The 27,904-nt window shown below is 37.7% G+C and overlaps 1 protein-coding gene across 8 annotated transcripts in view; it reads left to right on the top strand.

The window, feature by feature from the left end:
• Positions 1–4,123: 4,123 nt before the first annotated feature.
• The window catches only part of GPHN (gephyrin), a 596,826-nt gene continuing 573,045 nt past the window's right edge, over positions 4,124–27,904 (top strand). For 5 of the 8 annotated variants that reach the window (XM_057732172.1, XM_057732168.1, XM_057732171.1 and 2 more), the window contains exon 1: positions 4,124–4,600. In XM_057732172.1, coding sequence (XP_057588155.1) covers positions 4,537–4,600 — 64 coding nt within the window. In that variant the 5' untranslated portion in view covers positions 4,124–4,536. The remainder of the gene's footprint in view (positions 4,601–27,904) is intronic. The other 3 variants (XM_057732173.1, XM_057732174.1, XM_057732175.1) reach the window with 1 other exon arrangement.

The raw sequence follows: 27,904 nt of genomic DNA on the forward strand, positions 1-27,904 counted from the left end.
GAAAGACACATAATGGCTTAGTATTAGTAAGAAAATACTTTTGACTTTGTAGACCCTCTGAAAAGGTCTTGGAGTCTCCAGGTGTCCCTAGATGGACTCAAAAAGTACTGATCTAAATTATAGCCTACAGAAGTCAATACTTGTCTGACCTTCCTAGCTGCGTGAGCCAATGAATTCCTTTTGGCTTAAACTAGGCTCAGTCACTTGAAACCAAAAACATCCTCATACATCTGGATTTCCAGTTGGGGACCTCAGAGGAAGAGAGTAAGTGTGGGGAAAAATACAAAGGACAGTGGCACAAAATTATTCAAGCAGCAATCTGGGCAGCAGAAATATAATATCAAAAGCCCAAGGAAGGAAAAGTTCAATTTATTTTAATAAACATGGCAGATGTTGGAAAACATTGTTCTAGTTGTTCCCAAATAAGTGTCATCAGACTCCATGAGAAATTGAGGTGGCTCAGCTCCACTTCACTAAAAGATAACAGGGGCATCAGAACTAAAATCAAAATGTCAATTTCATTAGTAGGACTGAATACATTTATCTTATTAGACTTTAGAAATTTCTAATTTAGAAAACTACTTCTGGGGGAAAAGCATTAGGCTATTTAGGTCAAATATCAAAAATTTCTGCAGTATTCTTTATTCTATAGAACTGTATTTTCTCTAAAAATGTGTCTAATTTCTAAATCTCAGCTTTTAAAAAAACTTTTGAACATTCCTTCTAATAGGCTCAATTTCTAATTTATATGTTTACACAGTAATGTAATCTGTCACTGCCTGTACTGAGTTGAATAGTATCCCCTCAAATTTCACATCCACATACAACCTTGAAATTTGGAAATAAGGTCTTTGGAGGTGTGATTAGTTAAGATGAGGTCATACTGGATTAATATGGGCCCTAAATCTAATGACTAGTATCCTTATAAGAAGAGCAAGTAAAAATACACACAGGAAAGAAGGCCATGTGAAGATAAAGGCAAAGACAGTGATGCAACTATAAGCCAAGGAACGCCAAGGATTGTAGGCAACCACTGAAAGCTAGAAGAGGCAAAGGAAGAACTCTTCTCTAGAGCCTTTAGAGTGAGCATGGCTTTGCCAACACCTTGATTTTAGATATCTGGCCTCCAGAACCACGAGACAATAAATTTCTGTCGTTTTAAGCCACTGCGTTCGTGGTACTTAGTTATGGCAGCCCTAGGAACTAATACATTGCCTAATTCAGTCAGTCAAAAGTTCATCTTAACTCTATCACACTTCCTTTGGGGAAAATACTGTTAAAATCAATGAGAGCTTCATCTCACATCCATTTTTAAAAGAAAATTGTCCTAAATACACATAACAAAATTTACCATTTTAATCATTTTAAAGTGTACAATTCAGTGGCTTTAAGTATATTCAAAATGTTGCTTGCACCCATTTATAATCCACTCAGTTGTGGCTAGTAGCCAATCAGGAAGGAGTTGCAGGAGGGAGAAGATATGGGGATATATGTATAAATACAGCTGATTCACTTTGTTGTACAGCAAAAACTGTCACAACAGTGTAAAGCAATTATATTCCAATAAAGGGCTTAAAAAATACATAAATTAAAAAAAAAAAAGAAAAAGGCAAGAGTAGAATAAGCCTTAGCCAAAGAATAATCCATTACCAAATTTGTTCTTGCTTACATCTGGTGCTAATGAGAGTCTAACCCCAGAAAAGCCAATAAACTTTTGCCTTATTTATATTGAAAGTGTGATTAACCACAGGAAAACTAAAGTATTAGGAGGGCTAAATGTAAATACACCATTACCAGAGAAACTCAACTTTCCTTCATTCAGTAATCCATTTCTACTGATAAACTTTCCTCTTTATAATGAAAGTCATTATGACAGCCAAATGTTTACCCATCTTTCATGTTAATTCTCAGTTAGTGTAAACTCATTTAATTTTCATTATTAAAATCTCAGGGATGGAGAGACTAAATCCCTGGGCACTTCTAATTCTTTATATACAAACTCAACTTTTTCACTTTCTACCCCTCCCTCCCCATATGTTCCTGAGACATTTATCAATCTTTGGAAACGCTACTCTCTTCTTACTTTCCAGAAAGTTTTGTTTGTTGTAACACTTGATTCAAGGATGAATTCTGAAGAAATGTTACACAGTAACAGGAGTTAAAAAGCATGTGCATCTGCAATATTCATTCAATAACCAGCAGTAAAAGAAACTGCTGTCACACTAGGCAGCAAGGTCACTGGGCTTTTCCTGTGTAAATTTTGTTACAGCTTCCTAAATTCAGAGATGAACATACTTGAAGAAAATTGTTGCAAGACAAGCATCTATTATAATTTGGTCCATTTTAAATTCTATTAATATTACTTCTTTTCAGCAATTTTAGTAGTTTTAACAAACAAACCTCCATATACTTTAAAAGGCTTAATTCATCTTCACCCTTCTCAATTAAATTTTAATGAATTTCACCATTACCTCTTTTATAGATAAAGACCCTTGTTTTCTATTTGTGAAACAAAAGTGCCAGTTTCTTTCCGTGAATAATAATGGAATATTCTAAATTGAAAGGGTGTTTATCTACCAGCTTATTTAAAGGATAAAGAAAAAGGCCCCAATTCATTTAAGGTTACAGAACCTATAGTAGGCAGGATTAGAATTTCTCTCTGAAAATTCAGGATATTTTAAAATCATTTCAAATTTGGGGGCACTAGAGGGAATAAAGATAGAAAGGTAATGTAACCAACTATTTGCTCATCCTTAGTTTGAAATAAAGAAAACACACTTTCACATATATATCTCTCATCTGAAACCAGTTAAGAATCCATTGGCTCCCAGGCTCTACGGTGGTAGATTATCATAAGAAGTGGGTTCATGATCTGGGTTCAATTTTAAAATCACTGTCAAAAATACAAGCAATAAACATACTCAAAAGAAATTTTACTAATTAATTTTACCCCACCTCAATTCCAACCATCATCCCCTTTGTACTTCCATTATTTAAAATGAAATACATAACAATGTGAATCTTCAGAGGATAAGTTCACGTTCTAGCTGGCACAATAAAACTCATAACCATCAAACTGAGATTTTAATTGTATACAAATGTTGATGATTAAACATTTTTTGGACATTTTGCTTTTCATTTTTATGCTTCCCGGTTTTACCATAGCTGAGAAGAAAAAAAAAAATATACCTGTGTGTGCATGTAATGTTTTTTTATCCAGAAGTTGAAACGGCCAGAACGAAAGGGAACTAAGAAACCGATGTGAAATAGCCACAGGTGATTAATAACACACTTCATGAAAGACACATGAAAGTAAGTGGCAACAAAAGCTATTTTTGTGGTAATCTCACATCCCACAAATACCGGAATGAAAACTGCCATCACCGGGGTTCTATTTCCAATTTCGTGACTGTGGCTCAGGTGGGAGGAACATTCCCTAATCTCATTCTCAAAGACTGGTGCTTTTCACCTAAAAGTAGAGCCTTTAGCGAAGAAGCCCGATGCCGCAAAACTGTGGGACAGCGAGAGAAAGAGAAGCAAGGTATCTCTCTTCAAGCTGCTCTGCCGCAGGCTCCTAAGCTTCGCTAATGAGGATCCTCCTGTAGATACAGCTCTGGAGTTGGGAAATCCTCCGGTAGGGCGAGCCGACTTAAAAGCAAGCGGGACGAAGAGGCGGGATAGGATTCCGCCTCCTTCGCCCACCTCGGGCTGTCACAGTAGCTGCATTTTGCCACCCACGCAGCTTTCTAAGGCACCTCCAGTCTCCCTGGAGCCTTTCCTCTTCCTCTCGGGAAAGCGACTCCGCCACTCCAAAAGCTGGGCGGGGGGAGTCGCCGGCAAAAGACAAGGCGCCGGGCTCGGCAGGGGATTGCTTCTGTCTGGGGCTCGGCGGAGGCAGCGTTCGTGTCTCGCGCGCACCCGCTACGCGTTCTCCCAGCCAATCCGGGGCTACTCGCGCGCCCAGGAGCGCTCCCCGGTCCTGCTCGGGCTGGGCCGGCTCCTTCCCGCTCCCAGCGCCCTGCTGCCGAGCTCTTGCTCCTCCCCTCACTCTCCAAGAGTACCACGATTCTGGGTGTAGCTCCGCCCCTGTCCCCGAGTCCGCCCCCGCAACCTCCGGAGCTTGTGCTCTCCTTTCCCCTCAGTCTCCTGCCGTCTAGTCAGCCTGGGTCTCGCGCTCCGCAGAGCGGCACGAGTCGCTCCCGCCTCGCTAGTACGCCTCCGCGCGCTCTCCCTGAGCTCTCCCTGAGCAGCCACCGCGTAACCCACCCGCAGCTCGCCGCCTCCGATCCGGGCTCGGGGTCGCGCGCCCTGACTCCGCCCCTTCGCCCCCCGCTGCGGACTCGCGCACTCCGGGCCCGGCCTCTCACTCGCGCAGGCCGCCGAGCGCTCGGCCGCCTCCCCCCACTTCCCCGCTCGCCTCACGCTCCCCGGCCGCTCTCGCTCTCGCGCTCTCCGAGGCGAGCGCGTTCCCGGCCCGCGCGCTCTGGGCTCGGGCTTCTCCAGGCTCCTGTCAGTGCAGTGACTGCGCTGGGAAACATGGCGTCCGAGGGAATGATCCTCACTAACCACGACCATCAAATCCGGGTCGGAGTCCTCACAGGTAATCGGGGAGGAGGCCCAGGATAGCCGCGGCCGCTGTTCCCGGCTTGCCTCAGGCTTCTCGCTTGTGGTGACCCTTCTCTGCGGCCTCGGGCGGAGGGAAGGCTGAGGAAGGGGACGGGGTTGGGGGGTGGGGGGGGGCGGACGTTTTACAACCGTTGACAACTGCTGGAGGTTGGGGTGTTCCCGCGGGGTCCCCCGGGAGCTGGGGCCGGCTCCGGGGGGTGTCAGGCCCCAGTGCCTTCGCAGCCGAAGTCCTGGGCCCCTGGGGACAGAGGGGCCGGTGCGGCGGGCGCTGCGGGGCTCCTTGCTGCCGGTGCAGGCGGCGGGATCCCAGCTCCGCAGTCTGAAGCACGCCGCTCTCTGCTGGCCCGCGCGCTTCCTCTGTTGCCGCTCTTCCCAGAGAGGGGGGAATCCCATTCCCACCCCCTCCGTCCTCTTCCTTCCCCCCGACCCGGGAGGCCCCACGCTGCTCTAGCCGTGCTTTCGCGGGGCACCGGCCGGAGACGACACGGGTGCGCGTTAGGCGAAACTGCTCCGACTCAGGCTGCCCCTCGCGAGCCGGGAATCCCCTCAGCCACCCATGGGACACCCCTCGTCTCCCCCGGGAGGTGGGGGACCGGCTTGCACTCGGACCTCGGAAAGTGTTTGCATTCCGCCTTCCCAAGCAAAGGGCCCTCTGCCCGCCTCTTCGTTTTTTTAGAGGGACAGGCTGTAGCCTGCGGCCGGAGATCCAGCCCTTCTTACTTGAGAGGGAAGGATTCCCCCACTCGGGCTCTTCTATCCCCCTCCCTTCTGGGACCCCCCCCCCACCACGATGTTCCCGAGGCTTGTGAGGAGCTCACTTTTTCCGGGTAGCGTTTCCCTCCCTCGCGGAAGCCGTGTGTGCTCTGCATGTCTGATTCCGTTGCGTTGTATTTGGATAATATCCCTCAGTTCGGCGACAGGCAGTTGCTGCAGGGCATGACTTCCGAGATGAATAGCAAGCGATTTGTAGGGTTTTCTGCTGTGGTTCTGTAGTTGGTAAGGTTTATATGTAATTGAGTGGCGAGGTTAGGGTTAAAGAACTATATTTGGAATCTGAGGGCTTAGTTCGGAGTGAAGGAAATCCAAGACTTACTGATTTCGGAAAAAGAAGCCATGTAGACGAGAATCCTGGTGTTCTCCTCGCCGCTCCCGCCCCCGACACACACACACACACACACACACACACACACACACACACACTTAAAATTTTTTTTTCGCTTGTCAAATTCTGACAGGTTGAATTGAGACTGTGCTCGAGAAAGGACTAAATTGAATGAGACTTGCTTTTATTATTAGGTAGGAAAAAATATGTGTTGGTAAGATGAAGAATGCAGAGCTTAATTTGGCTGCTGAGTTTTATGAAAAAGATATCCATAGTACGCCTTCCTCTCTTCTAAGTAACTGAGTCGCCTTTCTCGGATATTGTTTCCAGATGTTAATGGTAGTTTATTGAATTTTCCTAATTGAAAGCCCCTGCTATGGAGAAACTAGTCTAAACCAGTTGCAGGGAAGGGAACCAAACACCCCCACCCTCCACCCCACCCCCATTGGAAGATGCGCTGTTCCCTTCTTTTGGTGCTGAAGCTCTTGTCTTGTGTGAAGATTCAGTTGTAACTCAGAAGTCTTGGAGTTGACATTGATGATTTTCAAAGAACCTAATTGCAGGGTGTAAAAGTGTATACCCTATATCAACCCTCAACTTGCACTTTAAATTCTAACCATGCTTTGAAAATCAGAGTAGTGACAGTGAAGCTTAATAGAAACCAAAGTATGTCAGCTGTCCATGGAAATGAAAAGTAATAGATGTTTTAAAGTTAAACCATAGAGATTAAAAAATTTTCTTTTCGTTTATTTAAGCTCTCTCTAGTAGTTTTATTTAGTGACTCATCTTACCTGGGTCAAGTGACATTGTAGATAGCTGTTGTGCCGCATGCTTTGAAAGATGCAGCCCTTAATCTATGTCTCTTCAGTCCGATAGGGATGACATTGATATGCAAACAACTGAGGAAACAATGTATGTAATCACTGTGCTAAAATTGTCTAAATAAATTACTTGTGTGATTGAGAGCTAAATGTAAAAGGTATTCCATACCGAGATGGATTAGGAGCAAATGTGATTACTCGAAGGGAGAATTTGTTACCTTTACCAAGGGTAAGAAGAAACTGACATTTTAAAGGGGAGTTGAAAGTCAGTGGCAACCTTATAAATGAATACGTTGCTGAGGGGTGAGGCTCTTAAGTAGAATAAAAAATGTAATGCAAAGGCCCTGGAATGCCCAGGTGGGTGGCATGAGCAGAATGTCAGTGAGAGAAGATAACTTTGGCAGTTGAATTTAAGACAATTTAGGGAAACCATCTCATGAGAATGAGGTACAGTAGTTAGGGGAAAAGTCTAGGATCAGGAGTAAGGATACAGCTGAAGAAATGAAAAGGAAGTTTCACATTTGGGAGAAGTGGTAACAGAGGACGATAGGATTTGGTGGTAAAATGGATATTTGAAGTCAGAAATAACTTTGAGAGATTTTTACTTAAAGTTATTGATTTAAATATTGTCTGCTATGATAGAGCCTGGGAACATGGAGAAGAATCAGAGGAAAGAGCACCAGCCCCCAATCTGTGAATAGTGGATTTCACTACAAACAGCTTAATATTTATGGTCTTAACATTCCATGTGATTTTGCACACACAAAACCTACAAAAATAAAGCCATGTTGCACAATTTTGTCTTCTGGGATTTCTAACTATTGCAGTTCTACTGTGTAAAATTATTCTTTACTGAACTTAAGTACTATGATTTCATGCTTAGGAAAATTGAATTGAGGCCACACTTAAAATCGTGATTTTATGAGTTATAATTTGTGGCTCTCTTAAAGGTGGAGGGCTTGTTTTATGAAATATCGTCTCCATGCTTCATAATAGTGATTTTAAGTATTTTATCTAAGTTTGTTTTACAGAGGTTTTAATGGTTTTTCATATTTTAGAGGAAATGCATAGATTTTACAATATGTTAGTATTTTGGTGAATTGTGTTGTCATTTCTAAAATCTTTAATTGACTTCATTGTGACATCTTTGATTATCTCTTGAAAGATAGTTTTTATACCACTTTGAAACTTTTCATCTTCTAGATGTTTTTGTAATCTTTATCTCAGCTATGAATTTGGCAAATGTGATACGCAGTCTATTGAAACTGCTTATCAAATGAATTAACTGTTAGAATTTTGAAAGAATATGGTAGGGCAAGATTTAGCAAAGGCATTTCTTTTCTGTGTGACTATCTTGAATCATTCAGAACTTGGAAATCAGAGTATGATAGTTAGTGTAACATGGATATTTTAGTTGTATTATTTTTTTGTTCAGGAAAATGGGAACATTTACATAGGTTATCATGGAAACATTTTATGTTGAAGATTATTGTCCATCTCTAAAAACAATATCTTTAGTAGTAACTATTTTAAGTTGATTTGTTAGAAATGAAAGTTATATGGTCTTTAGTGATCTAAGATCTTGCTTTTAGTGTATCTGTGTCTAATGTTCTTCTATTACTATTTATAACAGACTAAAGACAACGTGATGATGAATAACATGAGGCAAATAAACAAGTATCTATTGCTTTGAAACTTACAAACAAAATGTAGGAATTTTTACTTTTTATTTCTTTTTTACAACTTCAGTAGTAATTATACTTATAGTCAGTCTTAACAATTACACAGCAGGCTAACTATATCAAATGTGTCACTTTTCACCTATTTTTTTTTTTCTATTTCTAAAGAAGCTGTTTAGCAAGGGAGCACACTACTTCTACCAGTGTAAGCTCCAGGGAACATCAGGAAGATCATGAATATATATATGTTTGTGATATAGAATGGGATACATTATGTTCCATTGGGTACTAAATATCATATTAGCTGGCCAATGCTAATGTTTGGTATACCAAAGCATCTTAGCTAAAAATGATAATCTGTTACCTAAATTTTCATTAACAGTGGCATGGATGAGAAAAAGACGCATTTTTTAGGAAAGAGCATTTTAAAATCATGTTTTTGCTCTAGTAATATACATTTTATTGCACTGTTATATATTTGTAATCAGTAAGAGATATTAGACATATATAAAACTAGATAAATAGAGATTAGATAAAAGACTAACTGTAAACTAGAAACCAAAAATATTAGTTACATGTAGGGAGTATTTCAGTCATTTATAAATAGTCATTCAAAATATTAAAAAAAAAATTTCTAAGCCACAGAGATAATAATCATACGACTCTGGAATTGTTCAGTCATTCAATTTTATTTCATTCCTCATGCTTATCCTTGTACATTATGTGTGTCAATATTATGAAAAGCCCACTTATTGATAAAGATATATAACTATATCTTTTGAGAATGCATGTCGTCAAGTAAGGCAAATGACTGTTGCAGATAAAACCTATATCCTATGAAATGGAATTGTATGTACTGACAAACATACCAATATTGATCTGTATGGCTATTATTAAAAAGAAGCCTATTTCTCAAACGAGGTCATTCTTTCATGAATTTTTGGTTGGAAACAATGTATTTGTGGTTAAAGTAAGAAATCATTACATTAACTTCTATTGAATACATTTAATACTATCACCAGTGGCCAAAGACTTTATATACTAGTTATACATAAACATAGTTAAGAGTTTTAACTATATTAAAGATATATGTGACTATTTGGCTTTAAGGTATGTGGTGGAGAATCAGCAGTATGTTATTGGGGAGGAAATGAATGAATCTTTTTCTCTTACTGGTGATAGATTCCTGGTTAAGGTGAATAGGGTGCTTTTTTGATACAGTGAGTAAAATAGAAAGTCTATACTTTGCACCTGTAAGTAGGATTGAAGAACTAAGCATATTTGGAATTTGAATTGTTAAAAAAAGAGATCCTAGGTGCAGAGAATGGGCTGGAGAACTCGAGGTTTAGGAGGGGGCGGGGGGTGAAGGGGAAGCTGAGACGAAGCGAGAGAGTAGCACAGACATATATATACTACCAACTGTAAAATAGATAGCCAGTGGGAAGTTGTTGTATAACAAAGGGAGTTCAACTCGAGGATGGAAGATGCCTTAGAGGACTGGGACGGGGAGGGTGGGGGGGACTTGAGGGAGGGTGGGGGGGGAGTCAAGGGAGGGAGGGAATACGGGGATATGTGTATGAAAACAGATGATTGAACTTGGTGTACTCCCCCAAAAATAATAAATAAATAAATAAAATTAAAAAAAAAAAAAAAGAGAGATCCTAAAAAGGAAAATAATGAAACCACAAGGGGTTTCTTCCTTCACATCTGGGCAGAGAAGATAAATATCAAGGAAGAAGAAGAGATTATTTAACTTGTTTAAAAGTAGTTGGATCTGTTGTTAATATGAATAGCATGCAACCTTACTTAATTTTTGAGTGACCTCCCCCAAAAGCAAATGTCTGATGAGGTATTGTGATGTATAAATTCCATCCAGGTTGTTTAACGAGTTCGTAAGTGAATTTGTATTTAATTGATTTAAACCAGGTAAGTATGAGGGTTAGTCAAAAATTATCTGCACTCCGGTTATATTAAAACTTCTGTTGGCCACACTGTCTTATCAGCGCTTTCTGTTTGTGGCAGCTGTCTCCCCAGTCACTGCTGTGCAGATGTGAACGTGTTACATCAATTCATTTGTAACTGTGGTGAGAGCAAAAATGGATGCCCCACTTGTGATTTGCATGAAAGAAGAGCAGTGTGCAGTGATTCATTTTTTGTGGTCTGAGGGTGTACCTGGTGCTCTTTTTTATCGAAGACTTTGTGTACAGTATGGAGAAGGCGTTTTGTCACGAAGAAGTGTGTATGAAAGGTTAGAGAAGTGCAAAGAAGGTCGCACAAGTGTTAGCCATCAAGAAGGAGCCGAATTTACTTCTGATGAAGTGGTGAAGACATTGGTACATTCGTGGCTCACAGTAACGTAAAACAATTTTTAATGAGCGAATATGAAAGCTTGTTGACAGATGGGCAAAGTATATTGAAAAGCAAGGAGGTTGTGTCGAAAAATGATGTATTTGTCTTTTCTAAAAGTTAATTAAAATAAATTCTGTAGCCAGAGTGAGGATAATTTATTGACTCACCCTTGTAGAACTTCTTGAAAATGTTGTAATTAAAATAAACAACTCTAACAACTTTTACTATAGCTTTGCCAGAAAGTATACATTTTGAAAGAATGGAATTAAACTTACTGTGCTTTAAAAAAAAGGTTCTAATTTGAAAAATAAAGGAAAAAGTAAATGTGAAAGGAGCTTTACACAATTTGTGCCCGGCTTCTGGAGTTGGGATATGTGACATTGTGTTCAAGGGATACTCTAAGGATTCTAAGCCTTAGAATCTAAGCTGTGGGAACAAACATAATAATTATTGAAGTATCAATTTTACTTAGAGTACGTAATTTAAACCACTTTAATATTACGGTAAGTATGAGTAAATTAGGCATGAATGTAGAATTTTGAAGGAGCTTTTGGATAAAATCTAACTTCAAAGACATTTTGAGTGAACCTATTATATAACTGCAGACCTCATTGTTCTTCTGTTATTGGTACTTTGGTGAGAAGAAATTAAGGAGCACAGGGCCACAGAAAGAACTCTAGAAGACTGATCTAATAATGCTAGTCTGGCCAGTAAAGTTCTGTAACTTTGAGCAATACTCTTTAACTCTCTCCCTCAGCTTTTCTCGCCACTAACATGAAAGAGGCTTGCATGGCAATATGTTTCTATTCTTTAGTCTCTTGACCAGCTGGAAAGAGAAATATAGAATATTAGGCTTAGGGTTGGTTTCTTTGGTTGGTTTTTTAAGTCTTTATAATGGGAGTCATTATGGGGGTGGGGTAGATTATACATTAAAAATGCTAGAGAGGACTTCCTAGGTGGTGCAGTGGTTAAGAATTCGCCTGCCAATGCAGGGGACATGGGTTCGATCCCTGCCCCAGGAAGATGCCACATGCTGCAGAGCAGCTAAGCCCGTGCGCCACAACTATTGAGCCTGCGCTCTGGAGCCTGTGAGCCACAGCTATTGAGCCCATATGCCACAACTACTGAAGCCCACATACCTAAAGCCTGTGCTCTGCAACAAAAGAGAGGCCACCACAATGAGGAGCCTGTACACCACAATGAAGAGTAGCCCCCCGCTCACTGCAACTAGAGAAAGCCCGTATGCAGTAATGAAGACCCAACACAGCCAATAAAATAAATAAATTTAATAAATAAATAAATAAAAATGCAAGAGAATACAAAATGGAAGAAGAGATGAAAAATTTCAATGATTAGGTCCAGTCAGTATAAACCCAAGGGAAAATATTTAGATTTTTTTCCGTTTAGAAATTTTTGTGGTATTAATCACAAAATTAACAGTAGTTTCAGTTTTACACTTAATTTCAGACTCAGCTTACATTTCATTTCTCAACAAAATCTTTCCTAGGAATTATTCTCTACAATGATGTCTTTCTTTGTTTTCCTAGTGTTTATAAATGTTGCTATACTCTGTAATCATGCACATGTGGGAGGCTGTAAGATGTAGTTTAAAGAAGGAAAAAAAAAGGACTTTGGAGTCAGACTTGTATTTCAGACCCTGATTTGCCTTAATTTTGGGAAGTTATTTAACCTCTCTAAATTTCAGTTTCCTTCTCCAGAATGAAGATGGCGATGCTTACTTCACAGAGTTGTTAAAAACTGGGATAATGTATGTGAAAATGCCTACAGTTTATGTCTAACTTGGATTTTACAGCTGACTCTTGAACACTGGGGGGGATAGTAGGGGTGCCAACCCCTCCCACCCCACTCCCCCCTTCACCTGCAGTCCAAAAGCCGAGTTTAACTTTGTAGTTGGTCCTCCATATCCAAGGTTCCTTATACATCGATTCAACCAACCTTGGATTGTGTAGTACTGTAGTACTTACTGAAAAAAATCCTGCTGTGAGTGGACCTGTGCAGTTCAAACCGCTCTTGTTCAAGGGTTAATTGTGTATGCAGTAGTCTTCTTTTCCTCTGCATATGTTGTTTGGCACAATTTGCTAATAGCTTCATGTATAAACATCTTATTTAAAGTAGATTTTCAAATTCTTGAAACAGGTATTCATGTTCTTCACTTCTGTGCCCTTTTGTCATAGCACCTATTAATGAAGTATTTGCATAGAAGATGTTTCATTAAAGAAAAAAATTGGATGGTGTGACAGACAGTAGTTTAGGAAGCAGCTACCCAGAAACATTTAAACTAGATCTTCACAATTATTACTAAAAAGATAGTTCAGAGTAGATGGAGTAGAGTTTAGTATTTTTCTATATATTTATTCCTGGTAACAGAATGATATCAATGATGTGTGTTTGAGATATTTTATACTGTCAAATTTAATATTTTATATATTTTGTTTATATTTTTCTTATGTATTTCTTTATATATTTTATATGTTTTCTAATTTATATATATATTCTTAGTTGATGGGCATAATCTGTCTGAGGATTATTTTAGAGTAGTTTTAGAGTAATTTTTAAACTGTCATCTTAAAAATTAAAATTACAGGTAAAAGATTCTGAAAATTGTTAATTTTGAAGGTTAATTCCGGTGGTCAAAATAGCATAAAATAGGAGTCAAAAGTTCTACATCTTCTTCCACTTTCAAGACATTTAACCACATTTTACCTCAGTTTCCTTAGCTTTGATATTTTTTTTAAATTAATTTATTGGCTGCGTTGCGTCTTCGTTGCTGCACATGGGCTTTTTCTCTAGTTGTGGCACATGGACTTCTTTCTAGTTGTGGTGTGTGGGCTCCAGAGCACGCAGGCTCAGTAGTTGCAGCATGCAGCCTCTCTAGTTGTGGCTTGCAGGCTCCAGAGCGCGCTGGTTCAGTAGTTGCTGTGTGTGGGCTCTCTGCTTGTGGAGTGTAGGGGCATGCGGGCTTAGTTGCCCTGTGGTATGTTAGTTCCCTGACCAGGGATTGAACATTTGTCCCCTGCTTTGGAAGGCGATTCTTAACCACTGGACCACCAGGGAAGTTCCAGTTTGTGATCTTTGCTCATACATATTCTTCTTCTTTTTCCATGATATCTTGGACAGCTTTTCATATTAGTGAAAAGAATAATAGTTTATTGAGAGTTTACCAAGTGTGAAATAATTTTTTAGAGCCTGCCATAGAACCTGTTAACTTGTTTAATCCTCATAATAGTATCACCATTTTACACTTGAGGAAGTTGTAGCAGAGAGGGATTAAGTAATTTCCTCAAATTACTGAATAAGAGGCCAAGCTAATAAAAGGTCAGACTGTGAGTTGAACCCATGTAGTCTGTTCCTAGAAGGTAAGCTCTTAACCACTACATGATACTCCTTGGCATTTCATAATTATTTCATATAGATACACATCTTTCTTTTTAATGGCTCTATAATATTGCATCATAGGTTACACTACACCTCAACTGATGAACATAGTGGTTTCTAATTTTTCATATGACAAATGTGATAGAAAATAACATTATACATTTATTATTGCATATTTGTGAGTTTTTTTTAAATGTAAGATTAATTACTATAAATAGAATTTTAGGGTCAACAGTATTTGTTTAAAAAATTTGTTAGAAATCACACCCTTTTTGAAAGACGTTTGTACTAATTGTAATTAATATTCTCACTGTCAGTATTATTTTTTTAATCTTTAAGAGTGCTTTTGAGTTGCAACTCTTTCTTGAGTTATGTACGTGGATTAGGGCCTTAAATTGCAGACAGCAGACACCCAGCTTACAACTAGCTTAAGTGAGAAGGGGAATTCATAGAGTATAGAGGAGGAACTGACTTTAGATACTCAGGCAACATGACCAGGGAATTATTGTGATCATGGACATTTATTCTCCATTTCAGTGCTTTGATTTTTGAGTATGTTGCAGCTAACTTCCTTTATGTATCCCAAAATGGGGTGGGGAGGGGACAGGTTAGGAGATTATAGTAGTAGGCAATCAGGTTTTCCCTACCCAACTAGTGAATCCAGAGGGAAGATTTTCTTTTTCATGGCATTTGTGTATAAAATTCCAGGATGCTTCTTCACCTGGCTTGGCTAGTATGTCCATTTTTGGGCCAATCATTGTGACTAGGAAAGTGAGGACTGTGATTGGCCAGGTCTGTATTTCATGTCTGTTTTGGGATTGGGACACTAAATAGGCAGCCTGACCAGAATCACATACAGAAGGGGACAGGGAAGCCTTCCAAAGAAGAGTTTCTGCCACTAGAAGGGCAGAAGTTAGAGGTTTCCTGAAGTCTTGATGCCTTTTTGCTTTTCTTTTTTTCCTCCCTAAGAATATAGTTTATCTGCCCCATTTCCTTTCTCCTGTTTCTTCCAGGAGAGAGGTCCTCTGGTAGATAGTTCTAATTGGAACTGGAACAAGTTAATGTGTGAGAACTAGTGGGTTAAACTCAGTGCCCCCTAATGTCAACAGTGGTTAATTTATTAAGAGCATACACAGTGACTTAACTTCCACTTTTTTATACACTGCGTAAGTGTGGTTATCTAAGGACATTTTAGAATAGTAGTATGCATGTAATAGTAAGATTTTACTAGTTTGTACAACAGCTTTTATGCTGCTTTATTTAAATTTTTGATCAGCTGTGAGTCTTTAGTCTTTTTTTTTTCCTACAAACGATCCCTCCCAGTGTTTCCTAAGTTTCGTTCTAGTAGCACTTATCTGGGAAATGTTATAATAGGTGTGATATTAAGAGATTTTCATATGGTCAAATAAATTTGGAAAGTACTATATAATATATCCCTCCTTATGGAGATTAACAGTATACTAGAGCATATTAAGATATTAAAGATGTGAATAATGTTACATTTGTGGAGCCTGTTGAATTTAGTCAGCAGGCTCCACAAGTGGAGTTAGTTATTTAGTCTAGTATTCCCAAAAGTTTTTGAAAATGGAACATTGTTTCAAGACATATCAGAATTCTGTTCAACTCTTCTTTGGGAAATAGTGGTCTTTCCCCCTGCAGATGGTCATTTGGAAGTCTATATAATACCTTTATATTTTGTTAGCTTTTTGCTGTAGAAATAGTGGTTTCCTACAGTAATCTCTACTATGAAAATTAATTCTTTTCTTCTGGATTTCTTATCTTTCTTTTTTTCCCCAGTTATCTCCTCTGACTTTTTTTCTTTTTCTTTCCACAGTATAAGATTGGCTGAATATATTATTCAGAATATCTATGATAGCAAAGACCAGTCTTGCTTCTGTTACTACTATATGGGAAAAGAACACTGGAATAAGTTCTATTTTGGATTTTTCCAGTGGGCGTTTAGTATCATTATTTGTAATATGTAAAGATGAAGAGATGCTTTCTAAAATCTCTTTCAGCTCTAAAATCTTAATCGCAATCTCAGGAACATACCTCATGTTTACCATTCTCTCATTGCTTGTATTCACGTTAACTGCAGTCTGTTACTCACAGCAAAATTATTGATTTGAAATGTCTTCCTTGGTTGAAACAGGAAAAACTGCTAGAAAAAGACACTGACATTCATACCAAGTGTAAATGGAAATAATAAATGTCTGTTACTTCCATTGCAAAATGTGTGCGATTTTTATTTCATTCACTGTCACATGCTACAGAGAGTTCAAATTGCAAAATGCTTAAGATTTAGAATAAAAATTACATATATGTAAGTGTAATAACTGATTCATACAAGCTTAGAAGAATAATAGTGATTTAGAGGTTTTGAGGTATTAGCTTTTTCTTTTAAAATTTAAATTGTAGTGATATGCCAGAGACCTGGAAAGCAAAAATTAGTATCCCTCCAAATGTTATGATTATTTTGCTATTAAATATTTAAAATGAAGCTGTTGTAAGAAAATAGGACATGTATCTTCAATGAACAATATTATATTTTAGGTTCACACAGTATTCAGGATAGTAGGTAAGCTCTGGATTAGACCGCCTGGGTTTATACCCGAGTTACTTAATTTCTCTAAGCTTCAGCTTTCTCATCCATGAAATGGGGAATAATCCGTTGTCTGCCTTAGAGGGTTGTTTTGATAAGTGAAATAATAAATGTAAATGTTGACCGAGTGTGCCCACGTAAATACTCTTTAAGTGTTTGTTATATATTGTAATAAATTTGAATCTAATTACCTTTGCAAACATGATTAACAGAAAGCAACCAACATAACTTTTAGATATCTGACCCAATCATAGTTTATTTCCATGCTGTTTTTATATTTTATTTTATCTTATTTTAGGAGCATCATTAAAGATCATTACTGTACTGGGGTTTTCCCTGACCTAAATTCTTATTTTCTAGCTTAATTTTGTTGACTCTAATTGTTGTTAGAGTCAGAAGATGCTATTTGTAGTGTAGTAACTAAGGACAAGAATTTGAGTTTTTTGAGGTGTAGGTTTAAAGTATATATGGGAAACTGCTTCTCTAAGGCTTGTTAAGATCTGTGAAGAAAACTGCCTCTACATACAACTATGTAGGTATTTTAGTTATGGAATACTATACTATAGTTAAGAAAGTAGAGAAGTTTTAAGTGTTATACAAATGGTGCAGTAACACAGGGTGGTAAAGTGATAGCAAAATGAAACTATTTACATAGATAATTGTTGATTTGTAGAAGAGCGAGTTTTAATTGATGTATGAGGAAAACAGTAAACCCCAGGGACAGTGAGCCAAGGCTTAGACTTTGTTGTGTTTGGGTTGACTTGAGGCATAAGGCAAATGAATATTATATATAAAAGGAGAGAGATACTTTATAAAATATCAGATACCAAAAGAAAATCTATGGAATTTAAAGCATCACCAAAGATGATTTTGGGCAGAAAAGTTTGAGAATCATTTTTTTTTATTTCAATCTTTATTGGAGCATAATAGCTTTATACTGTTGTGCCAGTTTCCACTGTACAACAAAGTGAATCAGCTGTACTTATACATATATCCCCATATCCCCTCCCTCTTAAACCTCCCTCCCACCTTCCCTATCCCACCCCTCTAGGTCATCACCAGTCATCAAGTTGATCTCCCTGTGTTAATGCAGTTGCTTCCCACTAGCTGTTTTACATTTGGTAGTGTATAGATGTCAGTGCCACTCTTTCACTTTGTCCCAGCTTCTTCCCCCCTCCCCATGTCCTCAAGGCTGTTCTCTACATCTGTGTCTTTATTCTACCTCTGCCACTGAGTTCATCAGTACTATTTTTTTTGGATTCCATATATATGTGTTAACATACAGTATTTGTTTTTCTCTTTGTGCCTTGCTTCACTCTGTATGATAAAATCTAGGTCCATCCACCTCACTACAAATAACTCAATTTCATTCCTTTTTATGGCTAAATAATATTCCATTGTATAGATACGTCACATCTTCTTTATGCATTTATCTGTAGATGGACATTTAGGTTGCTTCCATGTCCTGGTTATTGTAAATAATGCTGCAGTGAACATTGTGGTACATGTATTGTTTTGAATTATGGTTTTCTCTGGGTATATTCCCAATAGTGGGATATTGACTTTGGTCAATATTGGATTTTCTAGTTTTCTTTGCAGATGGGTCTATGAAGCATTATTAACTTTAAAAAATTGTCAATTATGCATCATAATGAAACATCCTTTCTGATTATTAATGCAATTCAGAAGTGGGTCATATCTAATACATGAGAAACTTGAAATATAGAACCCCTCCCACCTTCATAAGTAGGAACTTTTAAACAGCTAAATAGTTATGGATCTGATTTTCTTACTGTTGTTTTCCTGGCCTGTCATTTCTTGTTGATTAATCTGTTAGTCTAACCATAGCCTGACTTATTAACAGACAATGCAGTCCAATTCAGTAACTGTCTTAGTCTATGTAGCTTGCTGTAACAAAGTACCATAGACTGGGTAGCTTGTAAACACAGAAATTTACTTCTTACAGTTATGGAGTATGAGAAGTTCAAGATCAAGTTACTGGCAGATTCAGTGTCCAGTGAGGGTCTACTTCCTGCTTCATAGACAGCCATCTTCTCTCTGTCTCCTCACAAGGCAGAAAATGGGAGGGAACTCTCTGGGTCTCTTTTATAAGGGTCTTGATCCCATTCATGAGGGCTGTGTCCTCATGACCTAATGACTTCCCAGAGGCCCCATATCCAAACACCATTACACTAGGGAAATAGATTTCGGCATATGAATTTGGGGGGCTGGACACAAATATACAGCCTTTGGCAAGTATGTGCCATGTGATGTGCTTTGTGTTTTGTTAAACTAAAACTACTGAATGTTTATAGTGTTATCTTTTCGGTATGAGGAGTTGCTTGTAAAGTAGGTTTACAGGTTTAGTCATTTATATATTAAGACACTTGCCAAGTACTGCATGACAGGGTTTATTAAACTTTTTCTGTAAATGGCCACATAGTAAATATTTTAGGCTTTGTGGGCTATGTGATTTCTATCACAGCTACTTAGCTTTGCCCTTATAGCATAAAAGCAGCCATAGACAATATGTAAATAAATGAGCATGACTGTGTTCCATTAAAACTTTGTTTACAAAAAGAGGTGGTTGGCCAGAGTTGTCCCAAGGGCCATAATTTCTCAGTCCATGCTCAAAGACATAGTCTGTGTTAGGAAAGCGTAATTTTAAGTTACCTGCATGTGAACTAAACTTTTATATTAAAATTATAAACCACCACAAAACTTAGTGGCTTAAAACTACAATTTAATGTTTCTCACATTTCTGTGAATTAACTCAGTAGTTCTGCTTTATGTGGCATTGGTTGGGGTTTTGGTATAGCTGCAGTCATCTGGAGGCTTGATTGGGACTGTTGTCCAGGGCCTTGGTTCTCCTGCATGTGGATTTCTACACATGGCTGATTCATTAGCCTCATGGTATGATGGCTGAATTCCAATAAGTATTCCAAGAGCAAGCATTGTGAGAGGGAGGAAACAGAACTGCCAGGACAATTAAGGGGTAGGCCTAAAACTGGCACAGCCTTACTTCTGACATTATTCTATTGGTTAAAATACTCAGAGGCTCAGTCCAGAGTCATCGTGGGAAGAGACTAGGAATACTAGGAAGCATGATTAATTTGGGATCATCAAAGTAACAGTCCATCACAGGATTGTTTTGGTTGCCAGTGACAATTCAAATTGGGCTAGCTTTTAAAAGGGGAAATTTATTGTAAGAATAATGGGGTGTCTATCTCACAGAACCTAAATATGGGGTGAGGCCCTAGAAATATTGGACCCAAGGTTTGAAGGTCCTCAGGACTGTTTCTCATCTTTGCTTCACTCTGTGAGGTAAGCTCCATTTTCTCTTACCATAGATCTGCCTTTTTCACAACAGAAAAAACAATACCATTGACTGCTCCTGAATTGTTTACATCTTCGCGTTTCAGCCATGCAGAGAAGGACTGACTTTATTTTCGCAGTTGTGTTTCTAAAATACTTGAGGAAGAACTTTGTCCTGTGATCAGAGGATAAAGGTTATGTTGTACCAACCATGTGGGCAGGAGCAGGGTCAGTTAACAGAACAGGGATGCTGAATATTTAACCCCCAAATTGTTTGCTTGCTTTCTCCCTAACCATCTATTCCTGATGTAAAATAATTTGGTAATTATTTTAATAGTTTGTTTCCCCATTTCAGGCCTAATTTACTTTTTTCTTCAGCTATCTGCCTTTGGCTGTTTCATTGTTTTACTGGAGAGTAGTAGTCCTTACTAAAAGTAAGGACTGGAATTACTTCAGTATTTGAATACTCATTGTAATTTCTTCCTGCTTTGAATAGGGGACAGCAGCATTTAGTATCTATTATTTCACTTTGCCACCATTAACATAGACTCAGATAGGAAGGTGATCTTACTACTATGCTGTTATTCTTTGATTTCTAAGGTTGATTTGGGTGATCTGGTTGGCTGAGTGAGTATATCCTTCCTCTGGAAAGGGTCCACTTGCATACAAGAATGCAAGGAACTATAATACAGAATGAAATAAGAGCTATAATAGAAGTACAGGCAACATACTGAGGGTGCGCAGAGTAAGGAACAATTAAGTTTGACTAAGTGGCTGTAGGAGGGGTGGTATTTTAAAGGAGATAGTTTGAGCGGGGCCTGGAAGAATGAATAACCCATCCTTAGAAAAACAAGGAAAGGTAATCTGGCTGTCAGATTTCTTGGCTGTTGAAGGGGTGGCACCAGAATGTCTTGGCTAAAGTAGATGAGCTTAAATATAGGTATAGAGGATTCAGGATAAACAGCAGCATGTACTTCTTTAAACCTTCTTCAGTTAAAATGACAAGAGCTAATTTGGTTTTGCTACATTCAAGCCTTAGGTAACTATGTGGTAGTTTTAAAAATTTGAGAATCTGATTTTTTAAATGAAACAGTTTATCTCAAAGACCTAAATTTTTAGATATAGAAAGAACTTTAAGGATTATCTGCTCTAACCCACTCTAGTATATAAAGAAACTAAGACCCAGTTAAATGACTTATTTAAGGTTACACATCTAAATGATAGAGTTGGAGCTAAAATCCAGGCTACCTTATGGCTAGTCTTGGTTATTTAAAAAAAAAAAAAATTAAAGCGAGAGAGTAGCACAGACATATATATACTACCAACTGTAAAATAGATAGTCAGTGGGAAGTTGTTGTATAACAAAGGGAGTCCAACTCGAGGATGGAAGATGCCTTAGAGGACTGGGACGGGGAGGGTGGGGGGGACTTGAGGGAGGGTGGGGGGGGAGTCAAGGGAGGGAGGGAATACGGGGATATGTGTATAAAAACAGTTGATTGAACTTGGTGTACCCCCCAAAAAATAATAAATAAATAAATAAAATTAAAAAAAATTATATTGTGTATCCTTTGTAATAAGATTTGTCCCAATTATCCCATTTGAATTACCTACTGTAGGAATTTTAAAATTTGAGATATAACATATATAGTAAAATGCACAAATGTTAATTATACAGTATGGTGAATTTTTCATATGTATAGATCCTTGTGAGTACCACCCATGAACATTTCCAGCACTCCAGAATTTTCCTTCATGCCTTTTACTAGTCAGTATCTAATTCCTCTGCCACCCCAAATAATCACTATTCTGATTTTTATCATAAAGGATTAATTTTGCCTGTTCTTCACTTTATATTAAGGTAGTGACTCTGTCACTCATCATTATGTCTGTGATACTATCCACATTGTGTGTAGCAGTTACTCGTTCTTTTTATTAATATGTGGTATTCTACTGAACGAATTGGATTATAATGTTGAGCACCTTTTAATGTATTAAAAATATATACATTTTTAATAGGGCTGTCTTTGTCTTATGGATTTGTAGGAATTCTTTATAATTTTGAATATGGGAACTCTGGGTATATGTACAGCAAATATCTGTGGGTAGTCTTTTCACTCTCTTAATAATGTCTTTTAATAAATGAAAATTCTTAAGGAAGTTCAATTTATTAAATTTTCTTTTTATGTTTAGTGGATTTTTTGTGTCTTGTTTAAAAAGTCTTTGCATATTACAGGATCCTTAAAATATTATGTAAAACTTTCTTGAAGCTTTGTTGCTTTCCCTTTCACTTGAAGTTCTGTGATATGTTTCAAATTAATTTGTATGAATGACATGAGGCAGAGATCAAGAATTTCTTTTAAATTGGAAAGAAATTCTTGATATAGCATCGTTTTTTGAAAAAGGCATCCTTTTCCCACTGGATTGTAGGGTATCTTTGATATAAATCAGATGGATTTGTTTCTAGAGTGTTTCTGTTCCATTGGTCTATTTGTCTATCTTTGTACCAATATTACCCTGTCTTAATTACTGTAGATTTATACTAAGTCTGTTATCTGGTAGTATATGTTCTCCAGAGTTTTTCTTCTTCTTCAGCTCTTTTTTTGTGTGTGTTTTGTTTTTTGGGGGCAGGGGGCTGCACTCCATCATTTGTATTGTCATACATGTTTAGAATCAGATTACAATTTTAAAAATCTGTTGGTATTATGACTGGGATTGCATTGAAGCTGTAGATCAATTTGGGGAGAATTGACATGTTACAATATAGAGTCTTCCATTCTGTGACTATAGGTTTTCTGTCTATTTCCTTTGGTCTTTAAGTTCTCTCAGCAGTGTTTTATGGTGTTCAGTCCAGATGTCTTGCATATCTTTTGTTAGGTTTGTGGCTAGGCATATAATTGAATGAAAGATTCTTTAAATTCTATAGTGCTTTACAGTTTTCAAAAGTTTTACACACATGGTTTCATATAATCCCATAAGAACCCTTTTCCTCCACTCCTTTATTGCCCCTCCCCAGCTTTCCTCTCCTCTGGTAACCACTAGTTTGTTCTCTATATCTAAGTCTGCTTCTTTTTTGATTTATGCACTAGTTTGTTGTGTTTTTTTAAAATTAATTTTGATTGGAGTATAGTTGCTTTACAATGTTGTGTTAGCTTCTGCTATACAGCAAAGTGAATCAGCTATATGTGTACATATATCCCCTCTTTTTTGGATTTCCTTCCCATTTAGGTCACCACAGAGCATTGAGTAAAGTTCTTTGTGCTATACAGTAGGTTCTCATTAGTTATTTATTGTATATATGGTAGTATATATATGTCAATCCCAATCTCCCAATTCACCCCCCCCCCACCTTTGCCCCTTGGTATCCATATGTTTGTTCTCTACCTCTGTGTCTCTCTTTCTGCTTTGCAGATAAGTTCATCTGTATCATTTTTCTAGATTCCACATATAAGTGATATACGATATTTGTTTTTTTCTTTCTGGCTTACTTCACTCTGTATGACAGTCTCTAGGTCCATCCATGTCTCTGTAAATGACACAATTTCATTCCTTTTTATAGCTGAGTAATATTTCATTGTATATAGGTATCACATTTTCTTTATCCATTCCTCTGTTCTGGACATTAAGGTTGCTTCCACGTCCTGGCTATTGTAATTAGTGCTGCAGTGAACATTGGGGTGCATGTATCTTTTTGAATTATGGTGTTTTCTGGGTATATGCCCAGGAGTGGGATTGAAGGGTCATATGGTGGTTCGATTTTTAGTTTTTTAAGGGTAACCTCCATACTATTCTCCATAGTAGCTGTATCAGTTTACATTCCCACCAAGTTTGTTGTGTTTTAGATTCCACATATAAGTGTTACTGTGTCCAAGCTCATACTGCTTGCCATGCAACAGGCCAGTAATTCGAGAGGTGACTTGTTGGGGCAAGGAATAGTGACTTTATTTGAAAAGCCAGCAGACTGAGAAGATGGTGGACTAGTGTCCCAAAGAACCATCTTGCCTGAGTTAGAATTCAGGCTTCTTTTATAGTAAAAGAGGAGGAGGTGTGGCTGGTTGTGCAAACTTCTTGATGCTTTGTTCCTGCAGCTGTCCACTAGGTCTGGTAACAGTGTTCCTATAAACCTCCAACAAGACAAATGTTATTCTCTGTTCTGCAACTTTTATCTCTATATGAATGGAAAAGTTTTAAAGGTCAGAGCCTTGAGAATGGGCTATCCTGTATATTTCAGGCTATAGGCAATATTCTTTTATTTATTAGTTTGTAGGAAAAGCAGTAGAATACAAAGGTTAAAGTAAATGAAACAGATCCAATATGGAGTCAGATTAGTTCTTCCCTATTTCATAAGTGGTATCATACAGTATTTGTCTTTCTCTGACTTATTTCACTTAGAATAACGCCCAATAAATTAGCTTGTTTTTAATATTTAGTAGTTTGTAGATTCTTTTGTATTTCCTGTTTATAACCGTATCATCTGAGGACAATGATAATATTACTTGCTCCTTTCTAGTCTTTCTACTTTTTTCTTTGTTTTTCCTTATTGCAATGATCAACACTTTCAGAACAATGTTTAGTAGAAATAATGATAGTTTTATTCTTGAACTTAGGAGGGAAAATGTTCACTATTTCAACATTAATTATCTGTAGGTTTTTGTAGGTACCTCTTATCAGATTAAAGAAGTTTTCCATCTATTCCTAGTTTCTCACTAGCTCTTTTCTAGTTTTCTGAGAGTTTTCTAAATTATTAGTGGCTAAATTTTATTTAAATGTATTTATATTTCATTTAAATATAAATTAATTATTAATGGTTACACTTTATGAAATGGGTTTACTGCTTTTACTGAGATAAATCATATGATTTGTGTCCTTAATTCCATAATATGGTGAATTACACTGATTTCAATATTAAACTAACCTTGCACTCCTAGGATAAATCCCACTTGGTTGCAATGTATTGTATCACTGGATTCAACTTGTTAATATTTTGTTTAGGATTTTAATGTCTATTCATTAGCCTGTAATTTTCCTTTCTTGTAAAATTTTTGTCAGGTTTTGGTATCAAGGTTTGCTGGCTTGATAAAAAACTATTGGGAAGTCTCTGTCTCTTTTTTATTCTCTGAAGGAGTTTGTGTTAGATTGGTACATTTCATCTGTGCTAGCTAGAAAAGAATGTTTATTCTGCAGTTTGTTGATGTTAGTGTTATGTGTCAACAAGGTGAAATTCGTTAATCATGTTGATCAAATCTTTTAATGATTTCTAATGGTTTTCTTGTTTTGTCAGTTATGACAGAAGAATCTTAAAATTACAAACTATGACCATAGATTTTTCCTTTAAATTCTTTCAACTTTCCTTTATGTATTCTGGAGCTCTTGTTAGGTGTATGAAAATTTAAGATTGTTATAATTTACAATTGAACCATTATGTGATTATAAAATGTCCTCTATCTCTAGTAGTATATCTTGTCTTGAAGTCTACTTTAGAATTTCTGTTAATATCATTGCTCTTTCATCAGTATTTCTACAGTTTATTTTTTCCTTTTTATTTCAATCTATCAGTATTCCTGTGTTTAAGGTATATCTTTTGGAAGTAGCATATTATTGGGTCATGTTTATTTGATCCAGTTTGACAATCTTTGTGGTTTTTTTTTTTTAACTTTTAATTTTTTTATTTTTTACAATAAACTGCATATATTTAGAGTGTACAATTTGGTATCCCAGTCTCCCAATTCATCCCCCCCCCCACCAACCCGCCCCACTTTCCCCACTTGGTGTCCATATGTTTGTTCTTTACATCTGGGTCTCTATTTTTGCCTTGCAAACTGGTTGATTTGTACCATTTTTCAATAGTCCACCTTATATGTGTTAATATACAATATTTGTTTTTCTCTTTCTGACTCACTTCACTCTGTATGACAGTCTCTAGGTCCATCCATGTCTCTAAAAACGTCCCAGTTTCATTGCTCTTTACAGCTGAGTCTTATTCCATTGTATGTATGTACCACATCTTCTTTATCCATTCATCTGTTGATGGACATTTAGGTTGCTTCCATGTCCTGGCTATTTAAATAGTGCTGCAGTGAACATTGGAGTGCATGTGTCTTTTTGAATGATGGTGTTTTCCAGGTATATGCCCAGTAGTGGGGTTGCTGGGTCATATGGTGGTTCGATTTTTAGTTTTTTAAGGGTAACCTCCATACTGTTCTCCATAGTAGCTGTATCAATTTACATTCCCACCAGCAATGCAAGAGCTTTCCTTTTTCTCCACACCCTCTCCAGCATTTACTGTTTGTAGATTTTCTGATGATGCCCATTCTCACCGGTGTGAGGTGATACCTCATTGTAGTTTTGATTTGCATTTCTCTAATAATTAGTGATGTTGAGCAGCTTTTCATGTGCCTCTTGGCCATCCATATGTCTTCTTTGGAGAAATGCCTATTTAGGTCGTCTGCCCATTTTTTGATTGGATTGTTTGTTTTTTTGTTATTGAGCTGGATAAACTGTTGATATATGTTGGAGAGTAATCCTTTGTCTGTTGATTTGTTTGCAAATATTTTTTCCCATTCTGAGGGTTGTCTTTTCATCTTGCTTATAGTTTCCTTTGCTGTGCAGAAGCTTTGACGTTTCATTAGGTCCCACTTATTTATTTTTGTTTTTATTTCCATTATTCTAGGGGGTGGATAAAAAAAGATCTTGCTGTTATTTACGTCGAAGAGTGTTCTTCCTATGTTTTCCTCCAGGAGTTTTATACTGTCTGGCCTTACATGTAGGTCTTTTATCCATTTTGAGTTTATTTTTGTGTATGGTGTTAGGAAGTGTTCTAAATTCATTCTTTTACATGTAGCTGTCCAGTTTTCCCAGCACCCCTTATTGAAGAGGCTGCCTTTTCTCCATTGTATATCCTTGCCTCCTTTGTCATAGATTAGTTGACCATAGTTTATCTCTGGGCTTTCTGTCCTGTTCCAATGATTGCTGTTTCTGTTTTTGTGCCAGTACCATACTGTCTTGATCACTGTAGCCTTGTAGTATAGCCTGAAGTCAGGAAGCCTGATTCCACCAACTCTATCTTTCCTTCTCAAGATTGCTTTGGCTTATTGGGGTCTTTTGCGTTTCCATACAAATCGTAAAATTTCTTGCTCTAGTTCTGTGAAAAATGCCATTGGTAATTTGATGGGGATTGCACTGAATCTGTAAATTGCTTTCAGTAATATAGTCATTTTCACAGTGTTGATTCTTCTAATCCAAGAACATGGTATGTCTTTGATTTCTTTCATTAGTGTCTTATAGTTTTCTGAGTACAGGTCTTTTACCTCCTTGGTTAGGTTTATTCCTAGGTATTTTATTCTTTTTGTTGCAATGGAGAATGGGATTGTTTCCTTAATTTCTCTTTCTGATCTTTCATTGTTGGTGTATAGAAATGCAAGCGATTTCTGTGTGTTAATTTTATAACCTGCAACTTTACCAAATTCATTGATTCGCTCAAGTAGTTTTCTGGTGGCATCTTTAGGATTTTCTATGTATAGTATCATGTCATCTGCAAACAGTGACAGTTTTACTTCTTCTTTTCCAATTTGGATTCCTTTTATTTCTTTTTCTTCTCTGAGTGCTGTGGCAAGGACTTCCAAAACTATGTTGAATAGTAGAGGCGAGAGTGGACATCCTTGTCTTGTTCCTGATCGTAGAGGGAATGCTTCCAGTTTTTCACCATTGAGACTGATGTTTGCCGTGGGTTTGTCATATACGGCCTTTCTTATGTTGAGGTAGGTTCCCTCTATGCCCACCTTCTGGAGAGCTTTTATCATAAATGGGTGTTGAATTTTGTCAAAAGCTGTTTCTGCATCTATTGAGATGATCATGTGGTTTTTATCCTTCAATTTGTTAATATGGTGTATCACATTGATTGATTTGCATATGTTGAAGAATCCTTGCATTCCAGGGATAAACCTCACTTGATCATGGTGTATGATCCTTTTAATGTGTTGTTGGATTCTGTTGGCTAGTATTTTGTTGAGGATTTTTG

This window comes from Hippopotamus amphibius, chromosome 4, assembly GCF_030028045.1.
Source record: "Hippopotamus amphibius kiboko isolate mHipAmp2 chromosome 4, mHipAmp2.hap2, whole genome shotgun sequence".
NCBI classification, from domain to species: Eukaryota; Metazoa; Chordata; class Mammalia; order Artiodactyla; family Hippopotamidae; genus Hippopotamus; species Hippopotamus amphibius.